Genomic DNA, 24,167 nt, shown 5'->3' with positions numbered 1-24,167 from the left:
ACCCAGCCATGGAGGCAGTTAAGCACAGACTCTAGCTTGGCACTTAATGGCTGTATGTGCGTAATCTTTTTTTTTTTTTTGTCTTTTTTCTAGGGCCACACCCGCAGCATATGGAGGTTCCCAGGCTAGGGGTCTAATTGGAGCTATAGCCGCTGGCCTACGCCAGAGCCACAGCAACTCGGGATCCGAGCCTCGTCTTCGACCTACATCACAGCTCACGGCAATGCCGGATCCTTACCCCACTAGGCGAGGCCAGGAATCAAACCCACAACCTCATGGTTCCTAGTCGGATTCGTTAACCACTGAGCCACAACAGGAACTCCTGTATGTGTGTAATCTTGAATAAGTTACCTAGTCTCTCTGTGCCTCAGTTCCTCGTTTGTGAAATGGAGATACCACTGGTACTTACTAAAGATCAGTACAAGTAATATACACTTGCTGCATATGTATAAGCACATGCCTGCATATGTATAAGCACATACCTTATATACACATATGTACACAACTGACACACATCTATCTTAAAACAGTCTCTGGAACATTATTTTAGTATACAGATGTAGTATCAGTGTGGGACATATGTCACCATATTTTTTAAAAAAATTTCAAAGAAATAGAGTGCATATATCTCTCTGAGGGAAAAAGAAAGACAACATAACCATTTAGTCAAAAATATCACATTCCCTAGCTCTCTAGGATCAACAGAAGCACACCCTACTCATATTATTTCTTAAATTATTACTAACGACGGCACATGTACAATTACCCAATCATTCTAGGAAAACAAAAGTTTCTTGTTTCTATGAGTCACTAAAACACCTCAAGTGAAACCTAAGATAATCACAGAATAGATAAAAAGAAAGACTGGTTTAGAGAGTAAGCTTACTGGCCGTCTCTGCAGCCCCACTAAGCACAACTGTAGTCCCCCAGCTCCACAGAGGCCTGGGCCACAGGGCCCCCATCCACTCAGCTGTCTGGCCCACAGAGAATACAGGTGGGTCAGGCTGGGGGCCCAGCACTTCCTCACACTCTTCTCGCACAGAATGGGGAAAAAACACACACACTCTACTAGAAGCAAAACTGCCAAACAAGGTAAAGGGCCCAGAGTTTCAAAGTGAGAAATTCAGGTATAAATCCTTCTTGGGTCAGAGTAGCATATTTTTCTTCTTGAAATGGATCTTCCTTGAAGAATCTGAAGAAGAAAACAGGACCTAACCCCTCCAGGACTCCTTGAGGCAAAGCCCCTCTTGCTGTTTAACAGCCCAGGGCATCTTTCTGAGGCCCCAAGAGGTTCACCTTCATTTCAGGCAAAGAGGCTGGAAGGCAACATGGGCTGGTAATGTACTCCAATCTCTTCAAACTGGGGGCACACCTGGTATAGAGAGATCGCCTTGGCCTTTAGACTTTCATGGGCATGTGTGTTTAAGGCCTGAAGATCACCTCAGGCCCATTAAGATACCACTCCCTGCAGCCAGAAATTCCAATGCATCTTGCTAATGGGATATAAGCTGTAAACCTACTGTGTTGAGTAATTTAGGCACTGGGCAACAGGAAGCTGATCTGTAACATGATAATCCACCACAGCAAACTGAAACCAACTAGTGAGGCAGCATAACATAATGGTTAAGTCATAAACTCATATAGAATCTGGGTTCAAATCCCTGCTTTGTCACTTACCAGCCGAATGGTATGCAGAACTTTGGAGAAGTGACAAACCCCTCTATTCCTCATATTTCTCATCTGTAAAATGGGTACATATCATGGAATATTTGTAAAGACTAAATGAAGCTAATATTGGAGTTTCCGTCGTGGCTCAGCGAAAACAAATCTGACTAGCATCCATGAGGAAGCAGGCTAGATCCCTGGCCTCAGTCAGTGGGGTTAAGGATCTGGTGTTGCCACAAGCTGTGGTGTAGGTCATAGACATGGCTTAGATCCTGCGTTGCTGTGGCTGTGGTGAAGGCCAGCAGCTGCAGCTCTGATTTGACCCCTAGCCTGGAAACTTCCATAAGCCACAGATGCGGCTCTTAAAAAAACAAAAATAAATACATAAATAAAGCTAGTATTTGTAAAGCATTTCATGTACTGTCTGGCACATAGTAGGTGGCTTTAATTTCATCTTCTTGACTATTATAATAATGTTTATATTTGAAAAAAATCAGAGAAGGCAGATTTATAAATGCTCTAAATCGATTCTCTAAAATAGTAGGTTTGAAGATTATATCTGACAATACAACATAAGACTCACATTCCTAATTTATTTGTGTGGGCACATGGATAGGTTTTGGCTGCTTGGGAGTATCCATTTGGTTTTCCTGTGACAGAAAGTATCATTACCATGAAACTTCAGGGGTTTTCAAAACTTAACTCTAAGTAGTGTGAGTACCACACAATTGTTCCCAGCCTGAGCTGGGCCAGAGGGTCTGACCAGAAGGTGGTACGCTTCCATGGCAAAGACATTCCTCTTAGGCATGTTCTCTAATTGGGTCCCCACTTCTGGGTCTGCACATCTCAAGCTGATCCAAAATCTATCCATTTATACAACCCTGTGATAGAGACTTTCGACTTCCCTGAAATATTTCCACAGTTTTATCAGCTGACAAAACTACCGTGTAACTATGTCTACAAGATGAAATTTACACTAGTTATTTTCTTTAAAGGTAAAAACACTGGGCATTGTGTTTTTTATTTTGCTCGAAGTTTCGCCAGCTCATAATTCCTTTACTCAAGGGTGCAAATTAAACCATGTAGCAAAGGGGAGGGGGGAACACACTGTAGAATTAATGTTCCTATAAATCCTTTTCCATCTAGTTAGGCTCTACATTCCATGCTGCCTCTTCTGTTCCAACCCTGGGATATCTTTCCTGCTGCCCCATCACCCTCCTGCACAGCTCGCACCCTCACTACTGTGCACATACGCTTCCACCAGAGCCCATTACATGTCAGCGTCCTCTTTGCATATCTGACTTGACTGCAGACTTACTAATTTCTCTCTGTACACTGTGGCTTAGTTCAGCGTCAGGTACAGAGCTAGCACAAAATAAATGTTTGAGGAAGAAAGGGAAGGAAGAAGAGAAGCCTAGAAGGAGGGAAAAAAACAGTCATGACACAAAAATGTAAAATGAGACTTACTAATGCCATGGCGAACATGGCATTATTATTAAAGTATAAGGTCTAGCAATGTGTGTTTGAAAACACTCCCATCTTGCTGGTGGTTCAGATGCTCACTAAAAGCTGAGTACCACTGCTTTAAAAATATTAGGGTGTAGACATAGAAACTTCATTGTTTCTACATTGACGTGGGCCTCTCCACCCTAAAGCCAAAACCTTGAGGATCAAGTCTCAGTCCCACTGAGCAGAGACGTTATCTCTGGACCAAACTATAAGAGACAGGCTGAAGCAAAGGTGAACAAAGATGAGTAGCAAGGTAATAGGATGAGTGCCAGACAAAAGAGACTGCCATATACAAAATATACAGAGTTGGCATAAGGGTCTATCCTAGACCTAAAACCAAAAAAGAGGGGGGGGATGGACTGGGAGTCGGAGTTAATAGATGCAAACTATTGCATTTGGAATGGATAAGCAATGACATCCTGCTGTATAGCACAGGGAACTATATTGAGTCACTTGTGATGGAGCATGATGGAGGATAATGCGAGAAAAAGAATGTATATGTGTATGTGTGACTGGGTCACTTTGATGTACAGCAGAAAAGTGACAGAACACTGTAAACCAATTTTAACGGAAAAAATAAAAATCATTCAAAAAAGAATCTCAGGTCAGTCAGGGTCCCAGAAATGCTGGGAAATATAGCCACAGATCCCTACAGACTGACTTGGCATGCTCTCACATCTGTAACACAGGGCCCATGTGTCCCCTGGGCTAGGGCTGGGCTCTCCACTAAAGTCCTGGATGCTTCCTCTCTGTCTACTTTTGTCAACTTGGCTGAGCAAGCTGGCTGAGCAAAGCCATCCTGCACCAAAGCTGAAATGCTGCTTCAGAAAAGAAAAAACAAGTCTTAATAAGGAATAAAAACTGAAGCGATCTGAAGTATGAGAAGATCACGTGCCAGTGCTCAGGGTGTTGAACTTTCCAATCCACCACTGGCATGGTCCAATCTACCTAGGTTTGTCCATTTGCCCTGGGTTAGACTTTCAGCAACACAGGAAGAAAACTATTCCTTTGCATGAATCACTGTCCCCGTCCCCACTTCTGGGTCACTAGAAACATCTTTGTCTATCTGCGCACATTAATGTTAGCGCAGCTTTGCTAGTTACTTGCAAAGTTTCAGTATCCAAGGAAGATGAAACCCCAAATGAGCCTTAATCATGATCTATGATATCTACCAAAGTTCAAGAAAGTTAGGGCTATGCAGACTTTCCCAAATTGACATATACATAGCCTTTGCAATTCTAATAAATATAAACTCTGTGGCTCTCGTCCCATTTCAAAGATGAAGGAAATTTTAAGAGAAGGCTTACTGATATTTTAAAATGTAGTTAATACTATAAACATTATTTTTAATATTATGCAAATAATAAATACTTGCAAAGCATAGAGTTATCTGCCAAAGTGGGGTACCCTGTGTCCCTATTTTTGCAAAGACCCACATTCCTTTCAAAGAAACAACAGAACTTCTGCTTCTGAAGTCACTGCATCTGTGGCCTGAAAACATGGGACAGAGTCATTGTTCTGTACTGACAAGTGAAGTGCTAAAAATATATATATATATATATATATATCTCAAAGCAACTACTGCAGAGTTGCATTAAGAATTAAGTGGGAAAATGATTTTGACATGACAAAGATACAGGTGAGGGAGGAGCTGGTTACAGATGTCAAGGATCAAAAAGCAGAGCTCTTTGATCAGACATTTGAGAGCAAGGCTGTCTTAAATTTTTTTTATCTAAATAAAATTTACAAACCATAAAACCTCCCCTTAAAAGTATACAATTGAGTGGTTTTTAGTATATTCACAAAGTTGTATAACCTCACCATCGTATAACTACACAACATTTTCGTTTCTTCTAAAAGAAATCCTGTGCTCACCAGGAGTCACTCCTCAACAACCCTCTCCAGCCCTTGGACAGCATCTACTTTCTGTCCATTTCATATAAATGGTATCACACAATATGTGGTCTTTCGTATATCATTTCTTTCACTTAGTTTACTGTTTTAAGGTCCATCATGTTATTGCAGGTTTTAGAATGCCATTCCTGTTTATTGATAAATAACATTCCAGTGTATGGATATACCACACTAATTTTAGTCCACTCATCAGCTGGTGGACACTTGGGTTGTTTCCACTTTTGTTGATTATGAATAATGCTACTATGAACATTTGTGTACAAGTTTTTATGTGGGTATATGGTTTCAACTGTCTTAGAATTAAATTCTCTTTGAATTGGTATATATCTTAAGAGTGGAAATGCCAGGTCATATGTTAATTCTATGTTTAATTTTTTGAGGAACTGCCAGACTCTTTTCCAAAGTGGCTGCACCATTTTACATTCTCATTAGCAGTGTCTAAGAATTCCAATTTCTCTACAACCTTGTCAACCCCTATAATCTGTCTTTTTTATGTATATGAAATAGTATCTTTTCATGATTTTGACTTGAATTCCCTTTTTAATAATGTCAAACATCTTTTCATGTGCTTATTGGCCTTGTGTATGTCTTCTTTCAAGAGATACCTATTTAAATTCTTTGCCCATTTTATTTATTTATTTGGCCAGGCCCATGGCAGGGGGAAGTTCTCTGGGCCAGGGATCAAAGTGGCACCACAGCAGTGGCCCAAGATGTGGCAGTGACACCACCAGATCCTTAATCTGCTGCACCACAGAACTCCAAAAGGTTGTTACATACTTTTCTCTCTCTGCCTCACTCATAGTGCTTGGAAGTTCCTGGGCCAAGGATCCAACCAGTGCCACAGTTGGAACCCGTGCCACTGGTGCAGTAACATAGGAGCCTTCACCTGCTGCACATTAAGAGAACCTGTCTTTGCCCATTTTAAAATTGGGTTATTTGTCTTTTCATTGCTGACTTGTAAAATATTTTTTATATATTCTGGATATTAGACCCTTATCAGATATATGACTTACAAATATTTTATCCCATTCTATGGGTTTTCTTTTTACTTTCTCAATGGCACCTTTTTTTTCCTTTTTCTAGTTCCCAGGCCAGGGATCAGATCTACACCACAGGTGCAATTTATGCTGCAACTAAGGCAATGCCATATCCTTTAACCCACTATGCCAGGCTGATATCGAACTTGTGTCCTTGGCACTGCAGAGACACCACAATTCCCATTGTGCCACAGCAGGAACTCCTTTTAATGGTGCCTTTTGATGTACAGAAGTTTTCAATTTTAATGAAGTCCAATTTTTCTATTTTCTCATTAGCTGCTTGTGCTTTTGGTAATATATTTAAGAAGCCACTGCCCAGTCTGAGATCATGAAGATTTACACCTATGTTTTCTCCTAAGAGTTTTATAGTTTTAGTTCATACATTTAGGTCTCTGGTCTGTTTTGAATTGTGAAGTAGAAGCCCAGCTTCATTCTTTTGCATGTGGATATCCAGTTGGCCCAAGCTTAACTTTTCTTAATATCCAGTGGAAAGACTGAGCAGGGAGCAGAGGAAAGAGTTGTCATTAATACTTCTTCTTGATCCCCACAGGCCCCAAGAAGTAGCCAAATCTGACTGTGGGAGGATAGAGTCAAAAGGAGGGCTCTCATTACCTGAGAGCCTTCCAGGGATCATGAAAGCTTTCAGAGCACCTGAGTGTTTCATCTGTCACTGGCATTAGCATCATCAAATTCTTCCTGAGTCATTTAGACACAATAAATTCATATTCTGATGCTCTAATTTCAGATCTTGGTGAATCATACACAGCAACTGTGACTATCCTGCATTTCATATTCAAGATAAGTGAAGGAAATAGCGTTAATATTGTGGTGCTATCTTTACTGAACTCATAAGAGAACACAATAATATCAGAGATCTAGCTCCAGACTGCTGAAGTGTTAAGTAAGGTGGCTGCTGTAGGGCTTTCCCAGATGCCATTAGCTAATCCTCAAAGACACACTTCTATCAGAGTGGGTGATACATTTTCTGATCCATCACCAATATTAGGAGGCAAAGCTTTATCAACAATATTAGGAGGTAGAATGAGCCTGACATTAGTAGGTTTTTTTTTTCTTTTTAATGTCACAACACAAGAGCCTATGTGAAGACACAGAAAAGGCCATAGTAAAAAATAAACCAAGCATCTAGAACTCTTCAAATTTTACAAACGGTGAATCACAAAAGACTCTCAATAATGGTCTTTGAATAACAGTCTCAGAGTGTTCAGTGACTGGAAATTATAATGTTGAGGATATATTGGCTAAATCTGATGGCAGCAAAGGAGTGTGGGAGGATAAGGTGGCAGAGTCAGGAGCATGAGCCAGAAGCCAGTATGCAGCACTCAGAAGCCAGGAAACAAAAACGGGTTATTATACTAGTGGGCAGTGTCTGCAGTAGGGAAGAAACCTGGAAGTCAAGCCAATAAAACCAGGAGCAAATGTTCTCAGAGACAAGGAGATATTTGGCCCAATGCCAGGGCAAGTCAAGGTTAAGGAATGAATGAATGTCTGCACTGGGTCCAATCTCAGTCCTGCTGGGTTTTATTCCTGCCTATTTGCACATGAGTTCTTCATCCCCAACACACAGTAATGACTGCCAGTGATTTTTTTCCCTAGTGCTTCTTATAAAGGTCCTGAGGTTTCTGAAAGAAGAGCCCCCATGACGATGAGAATGATAATGGTGACACTTTCTTCCTTGTCCAAAATTTTCATGTGGGTACCTGCAATGTCCTTGACAACTGGCAGAGGAACTTCGTCAGCCAACATCATTATCAGCAACCACAAATGATTTCTGAAGCAGGAACCATGCCAGATCCTTGCAATAGAGAGAGGATGAGAAGACTGAACATAAACAATAAAAGGCAAGTAAGAAGGAAGGGGAGCAATGAATAAGAACCAACATAAGGAATTCACATACCAAGTGGGACAGGAGAGTAATAGGCAGATTACTACATGTCTGGGTGAATGAAGCAAGTTTCACTGAGAACTGAAAGTCTGAGAACTGAAGGTCTGATGTAAGCCTTGAAGGATAAGGAGTGCTCGGTCAAGAGAAGGGGATTGTAGGGAGGATGCTCTGTGTATGCAAAGGTCTAAGGAATTCACATTTTATGCCTGAGAGACCAGGTTTTCAGAATAGAAGTTTTACACTGAGGAGAATAAATCTAGGTAAATTTAGAGAGAGCAGTATACTAAGGTCAGATGATGAAAGGATTATAAATCTCAGGCTAAATAACCTGGACTTTATGCTGTAGGCAATGAGGAATTACTAAAAGTTACTGAAGAACTGACAGCTTCAAAGAGATATTTAAAATACACAATATAGCAACTCCGTGAAGAATGGAGGTAAAATCTTCCTCTGACAAATGAGCGACCAGATGCTATGTGTGGGGCCTTGATGCTGAGTATGGAAGAAAGGGGAACTGAGAACGGATCTACCAACAGAGGGTGGGTGGGGTCAGGAACTAAGAGAATCTAGGCAGAGAAAGGCCTGGATTCAAAGGGGGCAGCCAGAGAAATGAAGACTGGGTTTGTAACCAACAGTCTAGCAAATGTGGAGACTTGGTTCAGGGTAGTAGGAAACCAGCCAGTGGTGATGACATGGGGAAGAGAAAGGAAATTCAGTAGTTTGGTGACTCTGGAAAAGAAGGAAGGCAGTTTACCTGATACGAAGTGAGGGAGAAAAGAAATAAATTAGAGATTATTTCAAGGCTTCATGCCTTATGGGAAGAAAATGAATGGTGTAACTGGAAGACACCAGAGAACCCAGAGGAAGATTGGCTTTGGGATAAAAATGAGTACCTCAGCAGATGAGTTGTAGTGGAGGGTTTTGCAATTGTACAAAGCTTAAGAACAAAGCTATGCAAAGAAGAAAAAACAGAAAATGTGGTCCTAGGAACTACCCACCTAGAGTCACATGAGAAAATGTTGCATCCACAGAAAAAGAAAATATAGGAAGCTAATAGAATAGAAACCCATGAAACATGGGTGTTCCCATCATGGCTCAGTGGTTAATGAATCCAACTAGGAACCATGAGATTGCAGGTTCGATTCCTGGCCTTGCTCAGTGGGTTAAGAATCCGGAATTGCCGTGAGCTGTGGTGTAGGTCACAGACATGGCTTGGATCTGGCATTGCTGTGGCTCTGGCGTAGGCCAGCAGCTACAGCTCTGATTAGACCCCTAGCCTGGGAACCTTCATATGCCACAGGTGCAGCCCTAGAAAAGGCAAAAAGACAAAAACAACAAGAACAACAACAACAAAAAAAACTCATGAAATATGAAAGGGGATTCCTTTTAAAAATGACAAAAGAGCAACTGGTTTTCCCAACATTGTCTGCTAGTGTAATTAGATATGAAGGTGTGATACCTTTAGGACTGGTCACCGGAGTTGGGAGTGAGACACCACACAGAGGAATTGAGCCTAGCATCGCAGCCCCTGACCGCACTAAATTTATCCTCCATGTTCAGAGTAGGTGTTTTTCCTCCAAGGACTGAGAAGCAGCCTGATAGCTGACCTTTTCTGATTACCTCAAGAAGGATCAGTTTCTATTTTCTATGTTCACATTTAAAAAATCATTTGAGGAAGTATTTATTTCGTTTTCATGACATTTGCTTCTTACTGTACAGAGATATTAGTTTGGCAGCTAAAACATCTTTCCTGAACAGAAGCAAATGTCAAGTCTGGCTCAGTCAACAGACACAGTCAAAGGGTCTGCCTTAAATTTCATCACACAAGTAAATATGGCAAATTACTGAATTGCAAGATGAATTGAAATATTCATGGTTATAACGGAGCATGGCAATATTGCTGGGGTTTCTACTACCAAGTGCCTACTTTACAAAAAAAAAAAATACAAAAGTTCAGGAGAATAAGATCAGAAGGTACAGAAGTGTGTTTTCTCCAATATTACAAATGACAGTGATGATATAAAATTTTTATAGAAATGTCCTTTGACTGACTTGATATTAACGAACAACTTTCTCTAGAAGTTATAACAAAGCTATAAAATTATGAAAATCTTCAAGTCATTGACCTCCACAACATAAGCATACATCCTTCCCAAATGGGCATATTAAGTTTTCTGAAGTGGAGTGAAAAAGGAATATAGTTTGTGAAAATCCAGTGTGAGTGCAGAACAGAAAATACCCCATAATTGCTTATTTGAGGTTTTTGAGAGTAGAAAACAAAGGCCAGCAAATAACAGTCTCTCAAAAAATGTTTGGGGACTTGAAAAATGAGTATTACAAAAGGTCGATAAACTGCTCCCTCCTCTTGTAATAAAGCTTTTATTGAATCTATTAAAAAAACTTATTGAAGATTTTCATGGGTCAGAATCAGAATTCATTCTATATTTAAATATTTTGAAATGCATTTTACCATTACCTTTTGATACACACACACACGCAGATGCTGCATATTTCTATTTCTGTAGAAAGTGTGATTAGGTGTTACTGAAAAGGAGAAGATTATCAGTTTGCTCAAGAATACAACCCACATCATTCTCAAGAAAATCCCACATGCTATTACATGGGAAACATTACAAATTAATTCAAGTCAGAGATCTAAAAATAAAGCATAAGAATATTTGACAAAACATGAAAAATAAGCCAAAAGAGAGCTACTTCATCAAAGGCTAATGAGGTTATTACTGTTCTGCTCTCCTTCCAGCACTACTCCCCACTGAGGCAAAAGCACCAGTGCTGGGAGCAGGGAAAACCAGCTCAGATCTGACCCTCAGGGCTTCTACTCCAGCAAGGTGGTACTTGACCCTGCTCTCAATAGGGTGGAAACCACAACTGAGCAGATAGTAAACTACTGCTCAGACCTGGCTCTGGCCATAGCCTCTCCTTCTCCAGCTGCACCTCCAACGAAGGTGATAACTGCCAGCACACCCTGAGGAAAGACATAACTTGTGTTCACATCAAATCCAGTTCCCAACTAAAGCACTGTACACACATGCACTATAAAGGGATATAACCACATGAAGACACTCCTTCAGGACCACACTATGTAACTATTTATCTAATTTCATACAGAACGAAACAGCTAAGCAACATGAGAAGACAAATGGAATTGGTCTCAATTGAAAAAGCAAATGAAAACCCAGAAGAAATAAATAATGAAACAGAAATAAACAGTTTACCAGATAAATATTTCAAAGCAGTAGTAATAAGAGTGCTAACTGAATTAGGAAAAGGAATAGATGATCACAGTGAGGATTTTAAAAAGGAACTAGAATGCATTAAAAAGGACCAGTCAGAACTAAAGAATATAATAACTGCAAGTGAAAAACATAGTAGAAGGAATGAATAGCAGACTAGGCAATACAGAAGAATGTACAAGTGATCTGGAAGATAAAATAATGGATATCATCCAATCAGAACAGCAAAAAGAAAATCAAAATTTAAAAAGTGAGAAATGTTTAAGAGATCTCTGGTATAACATGAAGCATATCAATATTCACATTATAGGGATCTTATAAGGAGAGGAGAGAGAGAAAATTAAAACTGAAAATTTCCGGAGTTCCCGTCGTGGCGCAGTGGTTAACAAATCCGACTAGGAACCATGAGGTTGCAGGTTCGATCCCTGCCCTTGCTCAGTGGGTTAAGGATCCGGCATTGCCGTGAGCTGTGGTGTAGGTTGCAGACGCGGCTCGGATCCCGCGTTGCTGTGGCTCTGGCGTAGGCCAGTGGCTACAGCTCCGATTCGACCCCTAGCCTGGGAACCTCCATATGCCGTGGGAGCAGCCCAAAGAAATAGCAAAGAGACAAAAAAAAACCCTGAAAATTTCCCAAACCTGAAGAAGATATCCAGGTACAGGAAGGAAAACTGTATCAAATAAGATAAATCTGAACAGACCCACAGTAAAACAGATGATTATTAAAATGGCAAAATTAAAAGAAAAAGAATTCTAAAGGCAGAAAAAGAAGAACAGAGCCATATACACAGAACACCCATAAGACAATCAGATGATTTTTCTGAAGGAATTTTTGCAGAAGGAAGTATCATGATATATTCAAAGTCCTGGAAGGGAAATACATGCAATTTAAAATACTCAACCCAGCAAAATTATCACTTAGAATTGAAGGAAAAGTAAAGAAATTCTCAGACAAGTAAAAACTAAAATAATTCATAAATACTAAACCTACCCTATATGAAATGTTAAAGGGTATTCTCTAAGTGGAAAAAGAAAGGCTGTAACAAGATGTAAGAATCTATAGAAAAGGAAAATCCCACTGGTAAAGGAAAATATATAGTAAATGCTGAAGATCAATCACTTAAATAAGCTAGTGTAAAGATTAAAATAAAAAAACTGTCAAATATAATACAATAAACAGTTACGGGATAAGCATGAAGATGTAAAATATGACATCAAAATATAAAACATGGGAGAGAAAAGTAAAAAAAAAGCAGATCTTTTAAAATCTGTTTTAACATAAATGACTACCAGTTTAAAACAAATAGATAAAGCTATAGGTCAGCATATATGAATTCCATGGTAACCACAAATCAAAAACCTACAATAGATACACAAAAACAGAGAGATAGAAACACAAGCATACCACTAAAGGAAATCATGAAACCTCAAAAAAAAAAAAAAAGAAAAAGAAAAAGAAAGAAAGAAATAACACAGAAGGACTACCAAGACAACTAGAAAACCAATAATGAAATGGCAGTAAGTACATACCTATCAATAATTACTTGAAATGTCAGTGGACTAAATGCTCCAGTCAAAAGACATAAGGTGCCCGACTGGATTAAAAATAACATCTATATGCTGCTTACAAGACAATCACTTCAGAGCTAAAGATACACAGGCTGAAGTAAGAAGATAGTAAAAGATTTCATGCAAACTAAAATGACAAGAAAGCAGGAGTACCATACCATATCAGCAAAGTGGACTTTAAAATAAAGACCATAAAGAAAAACAAAGAAGGACATCATATAATGATAGAGAGAGCAATATAAAAAAGGATCAATACAAAAATACTTGTTAACATATATGCACTCAATACAGGAGCAGCTAAATATACAAAACAAATACTAATAGACATAAATTGATAGGAATACAATTAACACCCCAGTATCATCAAGGCATAAAATCAACAGGGAACCATAATCTTAAATGATACTTAGAAAAGTTGAACTTAATATTTATAGAACATTCCATCCAAAAACAGCAAAATACACATTATTCTCAAGTATTTTCCATGACATATCACATGCTATGCCACAAAGCAAGTCTCAATAAATGTAAGAGGACAGAAATAATATCAAGCATTTTTTTTCTGACCAGGGTGGTATGAAACTAGAAATCATTTATAGAAAGGAAAGCGGGGAAAAGCACAAACACGTGGGGACTAAACAACATGCTACTAAAAAACCAATGGGGCAATGAAGAAATCCAGGAGAAAATCAGGAAATACCTCAAAAGAAATGGAAATGAAAACACAATGAGGAAAAATCTGAGTGAAGCAAAAACAGTTCTACAAAGAAGTTTATAATGATAGAGGCCTTCTTCAAGAAAAATCTCAAACAATGGAGAAAAAGAACAGCCAGCAAAGGAAAGGAAATAATAAAGAAGGAAAAATAAATAAAATAAAGACCAAGAAACAATAGAGAAGATCAATAGAACCATGAGTTGGTTTTCTGAAAAGATAAACCAAATTGATAAACCTTTAGTCAAGCTCATAAAGACTAAAAGAGAGAAGACTCAAATAAAATAAGATGTGAAAGAGAAGAAATAACAACCAATACCAGAAAGATATAAAAAAAAAAAAATCACAATAGAATACTAACAACAGTTATATGCTAACCAACTGGACATCCTAGAAGAAATGGACAAATTCCTAAAAACATGCAACATGTCAAGACTGAATCAGGAAAAAATAAACAATATGAATAGATTGATCACTAAGAATGAAATTAAATTTGTAATTAAATTTGCAAATAAAATTTATTTGTATCAATAAATTAAAGTTCTACTCCCAGCAAACAAAAGTCTGGGATTAGATTTCACAGTGGAATTCTATCAAACATATAAAGAAGATATATAGTTTGTTCTTCTCAAACTATTCAAAAAAACTGAAGAAGATGGAACACTCCCAAATTCATTTTTCGAGGCCACAATTACCCTAATAACTAAACTACGAGGTTACTTGATGGCCTAGTGTTTTGGTGTTGTCAATACTGTGGCTCAGGTTTGATCTCTGGTTCAAATTCAATCTCTGGACCAGGAACTTCAGCATGCCATGGGTGCTGCCAAAACAAAAACAACAACAACAAAAACTAGAAAAAGATATTACAAAAACATGAAATTACAGGCCAGTATCTCTGATGAATATAGATACAAAAATCCTCAACAAAATATTAGCAAACTGAATCCAATAAAGTGTAAAAAGGATCATTCACCACGCTGAGGTGGGATTTACTACAGGGAAGCAAGGATAGTTCAATATTTGCAAATCAATCAATATGGTACATCACATTAACAAAAGGAATACATGCCACATGATCATCTCAATAGATGCTAAAAAAGCATTTGACAAAACTCAACATGCATTTATTGCAAAAAAAAAAAAAAAAACCTCTTGTCAAAGCTGTTATGGAGGGAACACATCTCAACATAATAAAAGCAATTTATTACAAATTTACACCTTATTCATATTCAACAGTGAAAAACTGAAAGTCTTTCCTCTAAAGTATAGAAAAAAGGCAAATATGCCCACTCTCACCACTTCTATTTAACATAGTATTAGAAGTCCCAGCCACAGCAATCAGACAAGAAAGAGAAATAAAAGTCATCTAAATTGGAAGGGAATAAGTAAAACACTCATATTTGTAGGTGCTATGATACAATATATAGAAAAAACCCTAAAATCCCCAACAAAAAACTGTTAGAACTAATAAATGAATTTAGTAAAGTGTCAGAGTAACATACAGAAATCTGTTGGTTTTCCATATAATAATAATTAACCATCAGAAAGAGAAAACAAGGAAGAAAATCCTGTTTCAAATCACATTAAAAGAATAAAATAAAATACCTCAGAATTTTATTATCCAAGGAGGTGAAGACCTGAACTTTGAAAATCAAAAAACAGGAGTTCCCGTTGTGGTGCAGTGGTTAACGAATCCGACTAGGAACCATGAGGTTGCGGGTTCAATCCCTGGCCTTGCTCAGTGGGTTAATGATCTGGCGTTGCCGTGAGCTGAGGTGTAGGTCACAGACACGGCTTGGATCCTGCATTGCTGTGGCTCTGGCGTAGGCTGGCAGCTACAGCTCCGATTCGACCCCTAGCCTGGGAACCTCCATATGCCACGGGAGCGGCCCAAGAAAGCAAAAAGACAAAAAAAAAAAAAGCAAAAAGACAAAAAAAAAGAAAATCAAAAAACACTGATGGAGGAATTTGAAAATGACACAAAGAAATGGAAATATATACTGTGTTCTTGGATTGGAAGAATTAATATTATTAAAATGGGCATACTACTCAAAGCAATCTACAGATTTAATGCAATCCCAATCCAAACACGCATGACATTTTTCATAGAACTAGAACAAATTATCTTAAAATTTATATGGAACAACAAAAGATCCTGATTTGACAAAGTAATCTTAAGAATAAAGAACAAAGCTGGAGGTATTATGGTCCCTGACTTCAGACTATACTACAAAGCTACAGTATCCAAAACATCATGGTACAAAAACAAATATATAAATCAATGGCAAAAAATAGAGCGCCCATAAGTAAATGCACTCACATATAGTCAATTAATCTATGTTGAAGGAGTCAAGAATATATAACCAGTCTTTTTAACAATTGGTGCTGAGAAAGACTGGATAGCTGCAATTAAAAGAATGAGGTTAAAACATTTCCTCTCACCATACACAAAAATAAATTCAAAATGGATGAAAGACTTAAATGTAAGACCATAAACCATAAAATTCTTATGAAGAGAATATAGGTGGAACACTCTTTGACATAAATCACTGGAATATTTGGGGGGATCTGTCTACTAAGATAAAAGAATTAAAAGAAAAAAATAAACAAATGGGACCTAACTAAACTTAAAGACTTTTGTATAGCAAAGGAAAACACTGACAAATTCAAAAGTCAACCTACTGAATGGGAGAAAATACTTGCAAATGAGATTTCTGATAAGGGGTTAAAATACAAAATATATAAATAGCTCATATGACTCAGTATTTCTAAAAAACCAACATGATTAAAAATGGACAGAATATCTGAACAGATACCTTCCACAAAAGTAGACATACAGATGGCTAAAAAGCACACAGAAAAAAGGTTAACATTGCTCATCATCAGAGAAATGCAAATCAAAACCACAATGAGATATTACCTCACACCTGTCAGAATGGTTATCATCAAAAAAATCTACAAATAATAAATGTTGAAGAGGTGCAAAGAAAAGGAACCTTCGTACACTGTTGGTAGGAATGTACAGCCACTTTGGAAAACATTATGGATGTGCCTCAAGAAACTAAAAATAGAACTACCATATGATTGAGTGATTCCATTCCTGGGTATATCTGAAGAATATGAAAACACGAATTTAAAAGATAAATGCACCCCAATGTTCACAGCAGAATTATTTACCATAGCTAAGATATGGAAGCAACCTAAATGTTCATTAACACATGAATGAATAAAAAAGGTGTGTGTGTATATATATATATATATATATATATAATGGAATCTTAGTCTTTATAAAAGGAATGAAATTCTGGCATTTGCAAAAACATGGATGGATACAGAAAGTATTACTGCTAGTGAAAAAACCCAACAGAGAAAGACCAATACTGTATGTCATCACTTATATGTGGAATCAAAAAAATAAATAAATAAAATGAATTAATATAACAAAATAGAAACAGACTCATAGTATAGAGAACAAATTCTTGGTTTCTGGTGGGAAAGGGAAGAGGGGGGCAATGTAGGGATATGAGATGAAGAGATACAAACTCCTATGTATAAAAGAGATAAGCAATAATGATATATTATACAGCACAGAGAATACAGTCAATATTTTATAAAAACTTTCAATGGAGTATAAGCTATAAAATTTTTGAATCAGTATGTTTTATACCTGAAATGAATATAATATCGTAAATGAACTGGTAATTTTAAAAAGATAACTGGCTGTCTAAACAAAAACAGTGCAATGTGCCTTATAATATAATCCAAAGTAAAATGAATGACAACAGTAACACAAAGATCAAGAGGGAGAAATGTAAATGTATTGCAAAGTTCTTATACTACACACAATTGACATAATATCATTTGAGGTAGACTGTCATTAAGTTAAAGACGTATATTATAAACACTCAAGCAACCACTAAAATAACACAAATAACTATAGCTTATATCAAGTAGTGGTAAAAAGAGAATCACAAAAGAATGCAATAATATAAAAGGAAGCTCAAAAGAATAAAAGGAAAGAAGATTATATGGGACAAATAGAGAATAGATATTAATATTGTATTGATTTAAATCTAACCATATCAATAATCACATTAAATATAAATGGTGCAAATATCCCCAATTCAAAAGCAGAGATTGCTGCAATAGATTTAAAGTGCAAGATCCATTCATGCTCTCATAAGAAAAGCACTTTTTTTTGTCTTTTTTGGCCACACCCCCACAGCATATGGAAGTTCCCAGGCCAGGGGTGGAATCCAAGCCACAGCTGCGACCTATGCCACAGCTGCAGCAACACTGGATTCTTAACCCACTGAACCACAGCAGTAATTACAAGAAACATATTTTAAATGTAAAGCAAAAAATAGGTTAAAAAGCAAAAGAATGAAAAAAGATGTACCAAGCTAGCGTAAGTCAGAAGAAAGCTGGAGTGGCTACATTAATACCAGACTAAAGAAGATTTCAGAGCAAAATTTATTACCAGGGATACAAAAGCTTTTTTCACAATGATAAAGGAGTCAATTCATCAAGAGAGATATAAGAATCCTACACATTTAAGCACCTAATAACAAAATTTCAAAATACATGAAACAAAAGCTGACAGTACAGCAAGGAGAAATAGAAAAACTCAAAATTGTAGTTAGAAACTTCAACACTCCTCTCCTAATAATTGACAGAACCAGCAGACATAACATCAGTAAAAGATATCGGCCACTGGAACACCATAATATACCAATCTAACCTAACTGACAATTTTAGAACATTTTACCCAACAAGAGCAGAACACACATCCTTTTCAAGGGCACAAAGGACAATTACTAAGACATATTATACAATGAGCCATAAAGTAAAATTCAACAAATTTGAAGTCATACAAATAATACAAAGTATGTCCTCTAACTAAAACAGAATTTTTTTATTTTTATTTTTTATTTTTTTTGTCTTTTCTAGGGCCGCACCCCACAGCATATGGAGGTTCCCAGGCTAGGGATCTAATTGGAACTGTAGCTGCTGGCCTATACCAGGGCCACAGCAACGCAGGATCTGAGCCGTGTCTGTGATCTATACCAGAGCTCACAGCAATGCCAGATCCACAACCCACTGAGTGAGGCCAGGGATTGAACGCACAACCTCATGGTTCCTAGTCAGGTTCATTAACCACTGCGCCATGATGGGAACTCCTACAACAGATTTAAATTAGGAATCAATAACAGAAAAATTTCTGAAATATCTCCAAATACATAGAAACTAAATGACACACTTCCAAATCACTCATCAGTTAAAGATGAAATGAAAAGTGAGACTAGAAAGTACTCTAAACTAAATGAAAATGACAAAAAAAGATACCAGTATTTGCAAGATGCCACGAAGTACTACTTAAGAGAAAATTAACAGCACTAAGCTCCTATATTAGAAATAGCACTACACACTTACATTAGTTTCAAGTCGATGACCTCTGCTTCCACTTTAAGAAACTAAACAAAGCAAAGCATACTAAATACAAATTAAGCAGATGAAAAGAAGTAATATTAGTCTAGAAATCAATGAAACAGAAAATAGAAAAATAGAGAAAAATCAGTGAAACCAAATGCTGGTTATTTAAGAAGGTCAATAAAATTAATAAATATCTAGCCATACTTATTAGAAGAAAAAGACACAGGACAAAATTTGTCAACATGAGGAATGAGAGATGTAATTATATCTACAGATTCTGCAGATATTTAAAAGATGCTGAAGGAACATATACACAATTTTAGGCCAAGAAATTTGCCAACAGAGACAAAATGGGCATATTACTTCACAGACACAAACTGCCGATGCCCACTTTAAAAAAATAGACAACTTCATTAGTTCCATTACTGTTTAAGTTATTAAATTTGCATCTTTTAACTTTCCCCATAATAAAATTCCAAACCCAAACAGCTTCACAGGGGAATTACATTCCACCGAATACTTAAGTAATTATTGAAACTCCCACATCACTAAAAGCATGATACATAAAATAACAAACTTGAAAATCAGAATTTGCCAAAATTTCAAAAGTTTGCATTCTTGAAGACACTGTTAAGAGAATGAAAAAAAAAAGTGATAAACTGGGAGAAAATATTTACAAATTATACATCAGACAAAGGATTGTATCCTGAATACATAAAGAACCCTCAAAACTTCCTAATGAGAAAATAATCCAATTCACAAGCAGTAAGTCCAAAAGATTTAGGTAGATATTTCATCAGAGAAAATATCAAACAGCAAATAAGTACATAAGGAGATATTCAATACTGTTAACCACTGGGGAAATGCAAATTAAAATCACAATGAAATACTCTTTGATAATAGTTAAAAAATAATGTTTTAAAAAGTCCAAACCAAATGCTATAAAGAATGTGGAGGGACTGAGGCTCTCATAACACTACCAGTGAGAATGTATAATGATTAAAATCACTTTGAAAACAGTGTGACTATTTAAGTTAAACACTCACCATTGGGTTCAGCCATTTTACTTGGTGATATTTACACAGAAGAAATGAAAGCACATTGCATAAGAAGATCTGTACATGAATGTTCATGGCACTTTTATTTGTAACAGGCAAAACTAGAAACAGCCCAAATGTACATCCAAAAGTGACTGGATAAATAAACCGTGGTGTATCTATGCAACAAACTACTCAGCAATAATAAGGAATGAACTACTGATACACACCTACATGAATGAGTCTCTAAATAACTATTCTGAGTAAAAGAAGTCAGTCAAAAGAGTACCTACTGCATGATTTCATTTATATGATATTCCAGGCAATGTAAACTGATGTACAGTAGGGAGAAAGCAAATCATTTGTTTGGGAGGCTGGGAGAAGCAGGAGTGAGGATGACAAAGGGGATGAGAAAATTTGGGGGGGATAAGAAATACATTATCTTGACTGTGGTGATGATTTCATGAGTCTGTATACATATTAAAACATCAGTCTGAACACTTTAAATGTGGGTAGTTTTTTTTTTTTAATGTTAATTATAGTTGAATAAACCTGTTAAAAAAAAAAAATCAAGTGACAGAGCAAGTTATGGGCTATGGTCAACCTCTTGCCAAGGATCAAGAAGAGAAAATAAAACTATCTCTAGAAAAATCCTGTTGTCTGAGATATACTTCATAAATTTACAAATGATAGGAAGATTGCCTGCATATAAAGACCCTCAAAAATTTTCTTCCATTAAATCAATATTTGAAATTGTGCCATGACTGAAACAATATCCTCTCTCAAATATTCTTAACATTCCCTCCCAACTCTAAGATAAACCATTCAGTGAACAGAAAATCTCTTTTCTCATCTTTTTCTGATTCACTGGGTCCACTCTAAAGCAAAATATGGCAGGCAAGGTAGAAGCCACAGATATGCCACCTCCCTAGACTAAGTCACAAGTCCTAATCTGCATAGTCAACTGAGTTTTTGCCCGGAAAACAGACATAAATGGGAAAATTTCTAACCATTCCACACCAGCACATGTAATTCACCAATGCCACAATCTGTCTAAAAAATCTGTTATTTTAAGTGCATAAGGTAAAATCTCTGCCAGTTCTAGTCTTTAAAAAAAAAAAAAAAACACACACACAATGAAATATTGAAGAACTGTATTCTGAAATTCCCCTGAATAGTAACATACAATGTATTGTTTCTCTGCTTGATTTGAGTTACATTTCCTGGTTATTTAAATGATACAAATGGAAATATACAATTAACCATATAACTAAATAGACAAGAAAGAGTAGTTTTTTTTAAAAAAAAAAAAAAGTACATCAGTTGTTTGAAGTGTTAGGATATGTCCTGGTTTAGCATTGTGAGTCTGCAGAGAACATCTGTATACATAAAGGGACATAGGCAGATGGCATTTAACCTAACATAAAGATAGCCCTTCAACCTTGTACCTACAGTAGGCACTGAAATTGAGATAAACTCATAGATACACGCCCAGCAATCTCAGAAATTCAAAATAAATAATAAACAACTGCCTACTTTGGGATTCACTGGGTTATATTTAGAAGAAAAAAATAACAGTTTCATAAAACACTGGAATAACACTTGCTATTCACATATTGAGGTACCCAGGGGTATGTTGGTAAGTGTGTCATCACTGGCTTGAGGGAAAGGAAGCAAGCCCTGGCCAATTTTGGAGGTGTAAATATCCCTACCATGGCCGATTTCAAGCTAAACTCAAATTCACTGCAGTAAAGTTGAAAAGAGAAGTACGTGGTCGCTCAGCTCTCTTGAGCTTGAGCCTAAGCTCGGATAAGCACCCACTGAAAACAGCTCACATGGAAATACAGTTAACTCCAATCCTATAAGAGAAATAAACTAAGTTTCCAGGAAATGCCTCTATGTTTTATTCTTTGTGCATGAATTTTCTATTCTGAAGTTACCTTTTAAAATACATTCCCAGCTGGAAAAAATGATCTCTCAGATATAGGAGACATTAACATCATCAAACATTTGAGATTTCTTAACAAATCCTTTTTTTTTTCTAATGGCCACACCCGCAGCATATGGAAGTTCCCAGGCTAGGGGTCGAATCAGAGCTGCAGCTAAGGTCTACACCACAGTCACAGCAACACTGGATCCGAGCCGCAGCTGGGGGCAATACCGGTTCCTTAACCCACTGAGCAAGGCCAGGGATCGAACCTTCATCTTCATAGACACTACAGCAGGTTCCAAATCTGCTAAGCCACAATGGGAACTTCTGCTTTCTCTTTCACAGGAATCTATATTTTCTACCTTGAGTCAAATTAAATGCTGATTGTGAGTCCCAAAAAAGTGAAAAGGAAACAAACAAGACACAACATTATAATACTGATTTTTGACAAAGGTTATCTTAAGGCAACTTGTTTGTCAAGGGGAAGATGGTTAGGACCAAGTTAAACATATCTGCCATCACAGAACTCTTGTGCCCCACCTTGAAGCTGAGGTGTGGAGATGTGCTTATCATTTCCGTTTTGCGGAGAGGGCTTTTTTGCAATAATAGGAATTAAAAAGGGAGATCAAAAGCCATCTTTTTGCGGTATTTTCCACAAAGAGAGACTTTCTTCAAAGCATAACTTTATAAGGAAAATTAACAGGAGGAAATAAACTTATCAAACTGGAAATTCAACAAAGGGTAGGAAGAACAAGAGCAACAACAGCTCCAGCATTTTAACACAACTTTAGCAAAGAAATTATAAAAGGAGTAACAAAAGAGCAGACATATACCCAAGTTCTGAGTCTGACTGCAGCTGGAGCACTGAGGGGTCTGTGTCCCACTGCAGGGTCCTAATCGTGCAGCACAAAGGAAAAAGAACACAGAGAATTAACAAAAGGGGAGGGAAACAAACCAAACCAAACCATGTCATTCATCAAGGCAATGGCATTTACAATACATACACAGAACATCTCCCCACTTCATCATCCCCACAACCCCCAAGAGAAAGTGAGGAGCCATCCTTTGAACAACTGCTTGATCCTGTATATATGTATATAACATATATGGATATGTTATATAGATATAAAGACATGTATATGTATCATTGTTTTCATGGAAGGAAGCCCAGAGCTAAACATTCAAATACTCATCCATCCTCACACTCACCCTTGTTTGTTTGTTTTGTACTGAAACCTGATTGACATGAGCATGTAAACTGCTGCATGTATACCCCAGAGCCCAGCCACACCTGGGAGCAACAGGCATCTCCCACGCAGTGAGGAGACCCAAGTGTAAGGGTTCGCGAGTGGGCCAGAGCTGGAGCACCTGGGGAGGTCGGGCCACATGGAATATGACTGCAGGACCTGAACGATAACTGCATACCTGGCTTTCTTGAGTCAGTTTCTGCAAATATAGCTCACTGGATTTCAAGGCTCGTGGGCATTTCAGTGGTTTTTATTTACATATTACACCATGATGGTCTCCAACCATCTCTAAAGATGCCAGGGATATATTTTGTACTTCACAAGAGAGAGCACCAAGTATCAACAGTTACCAAGGTTACCAATAGTTAGCAATTTCCCTTGTTATTTCTCTATCGGAATAAAAGGGGACAAGTAGCTCTTCCATGACCAGAGCGGACACAAGGGTTTTCAGGGCCCTTTAAGTTCCCTGCACATTAAGTACAGGTGAATCACATTACAGGTGAATCGGGCATGAAGTTACCTCGTAGACAACCAACAGACAGCAGGGACTTTGGGGTCAGGCACTTGAGATTTAAATCTTGCCTCTGCAACTTACCGACTGTGTGACACTTAGCATGTTGCTTAAGTTCTCCACCCCTGCACCCCTTTGATGATTCTGAGTGTGGCCCACAGACCAGGAGCATCAGCATCTCTTGGGAGCTTGCTGGAAGTACTGAGACTCAGGTCTCAGCCAGACTTACCGACTCCACCTAACAGTTTAATAGGCACCAGGGGAGCTGATCTGTAGGCTCCCTGAGGTTTGGAAAGCCCAGCTCAAGCCTTCCTTGTCTGTAAGGATTCACCACAGCTTGTGAGGCAATCCATGACCCGGCCTGCCAAGATCCTCCCAATTTATCCCTGAGAGCTGGCCCCTCCCTCACTGTGTCCTCCCTGACGTGTTCCCCCAAAGAGCTGTGTGGC

The 24,167-nt window shown here is 37.7% G+C and overlaps 1 protein-coding gene across 6 annotated transcripts in view; it reads right to left on the bottom strand.

Annotated features, from left to right (window-relative positions):
* DYNC1I1 (dynein cytoplasmic 1 intermediate chain 1) overlaps window positions 1-24,167 on the bottom strand; it is a 345,865-nt gene that overhangs the window by 246,803 nt on the left and 74,895 nt on the right. For 4 of the 6 annotated variants that reach the window (XM_021102406.1, XM_021102404.1, XM_021102405.1 and 1 more), the window contains exon 5: window positions 22,794-22,853. The exons of the other annotated variants lie outside the window; for them this stretch is intronic. In XM_021102406.1, coding sequence (XP_020958065.1) covers window positions 22,794-22,853 — 60 coding nt within the window. The remainder of the gene's footprint in view (window positions 1-22,793; window positions 22,854-24,167) is intronic. 6 annotated transcript variants of the gene reach the window in all.

This window comes from Sus scrofa, chromosome 9 (genome assembly GCF_000003025.6).
Source record: "Sus scrofa isolate TJ Tabasco breed Duroc chromosome 9, Sscrofa11.1, whole genome shotgun sequence".
NCBI lineage: Eukaryota > Metazoa > Chordata > Mammalia > Artiodactyla > Suidae > Sus > Sus scrofa.
This window is presented reverse-complemented; position numbering and strand designations above follow the sequence as displayed.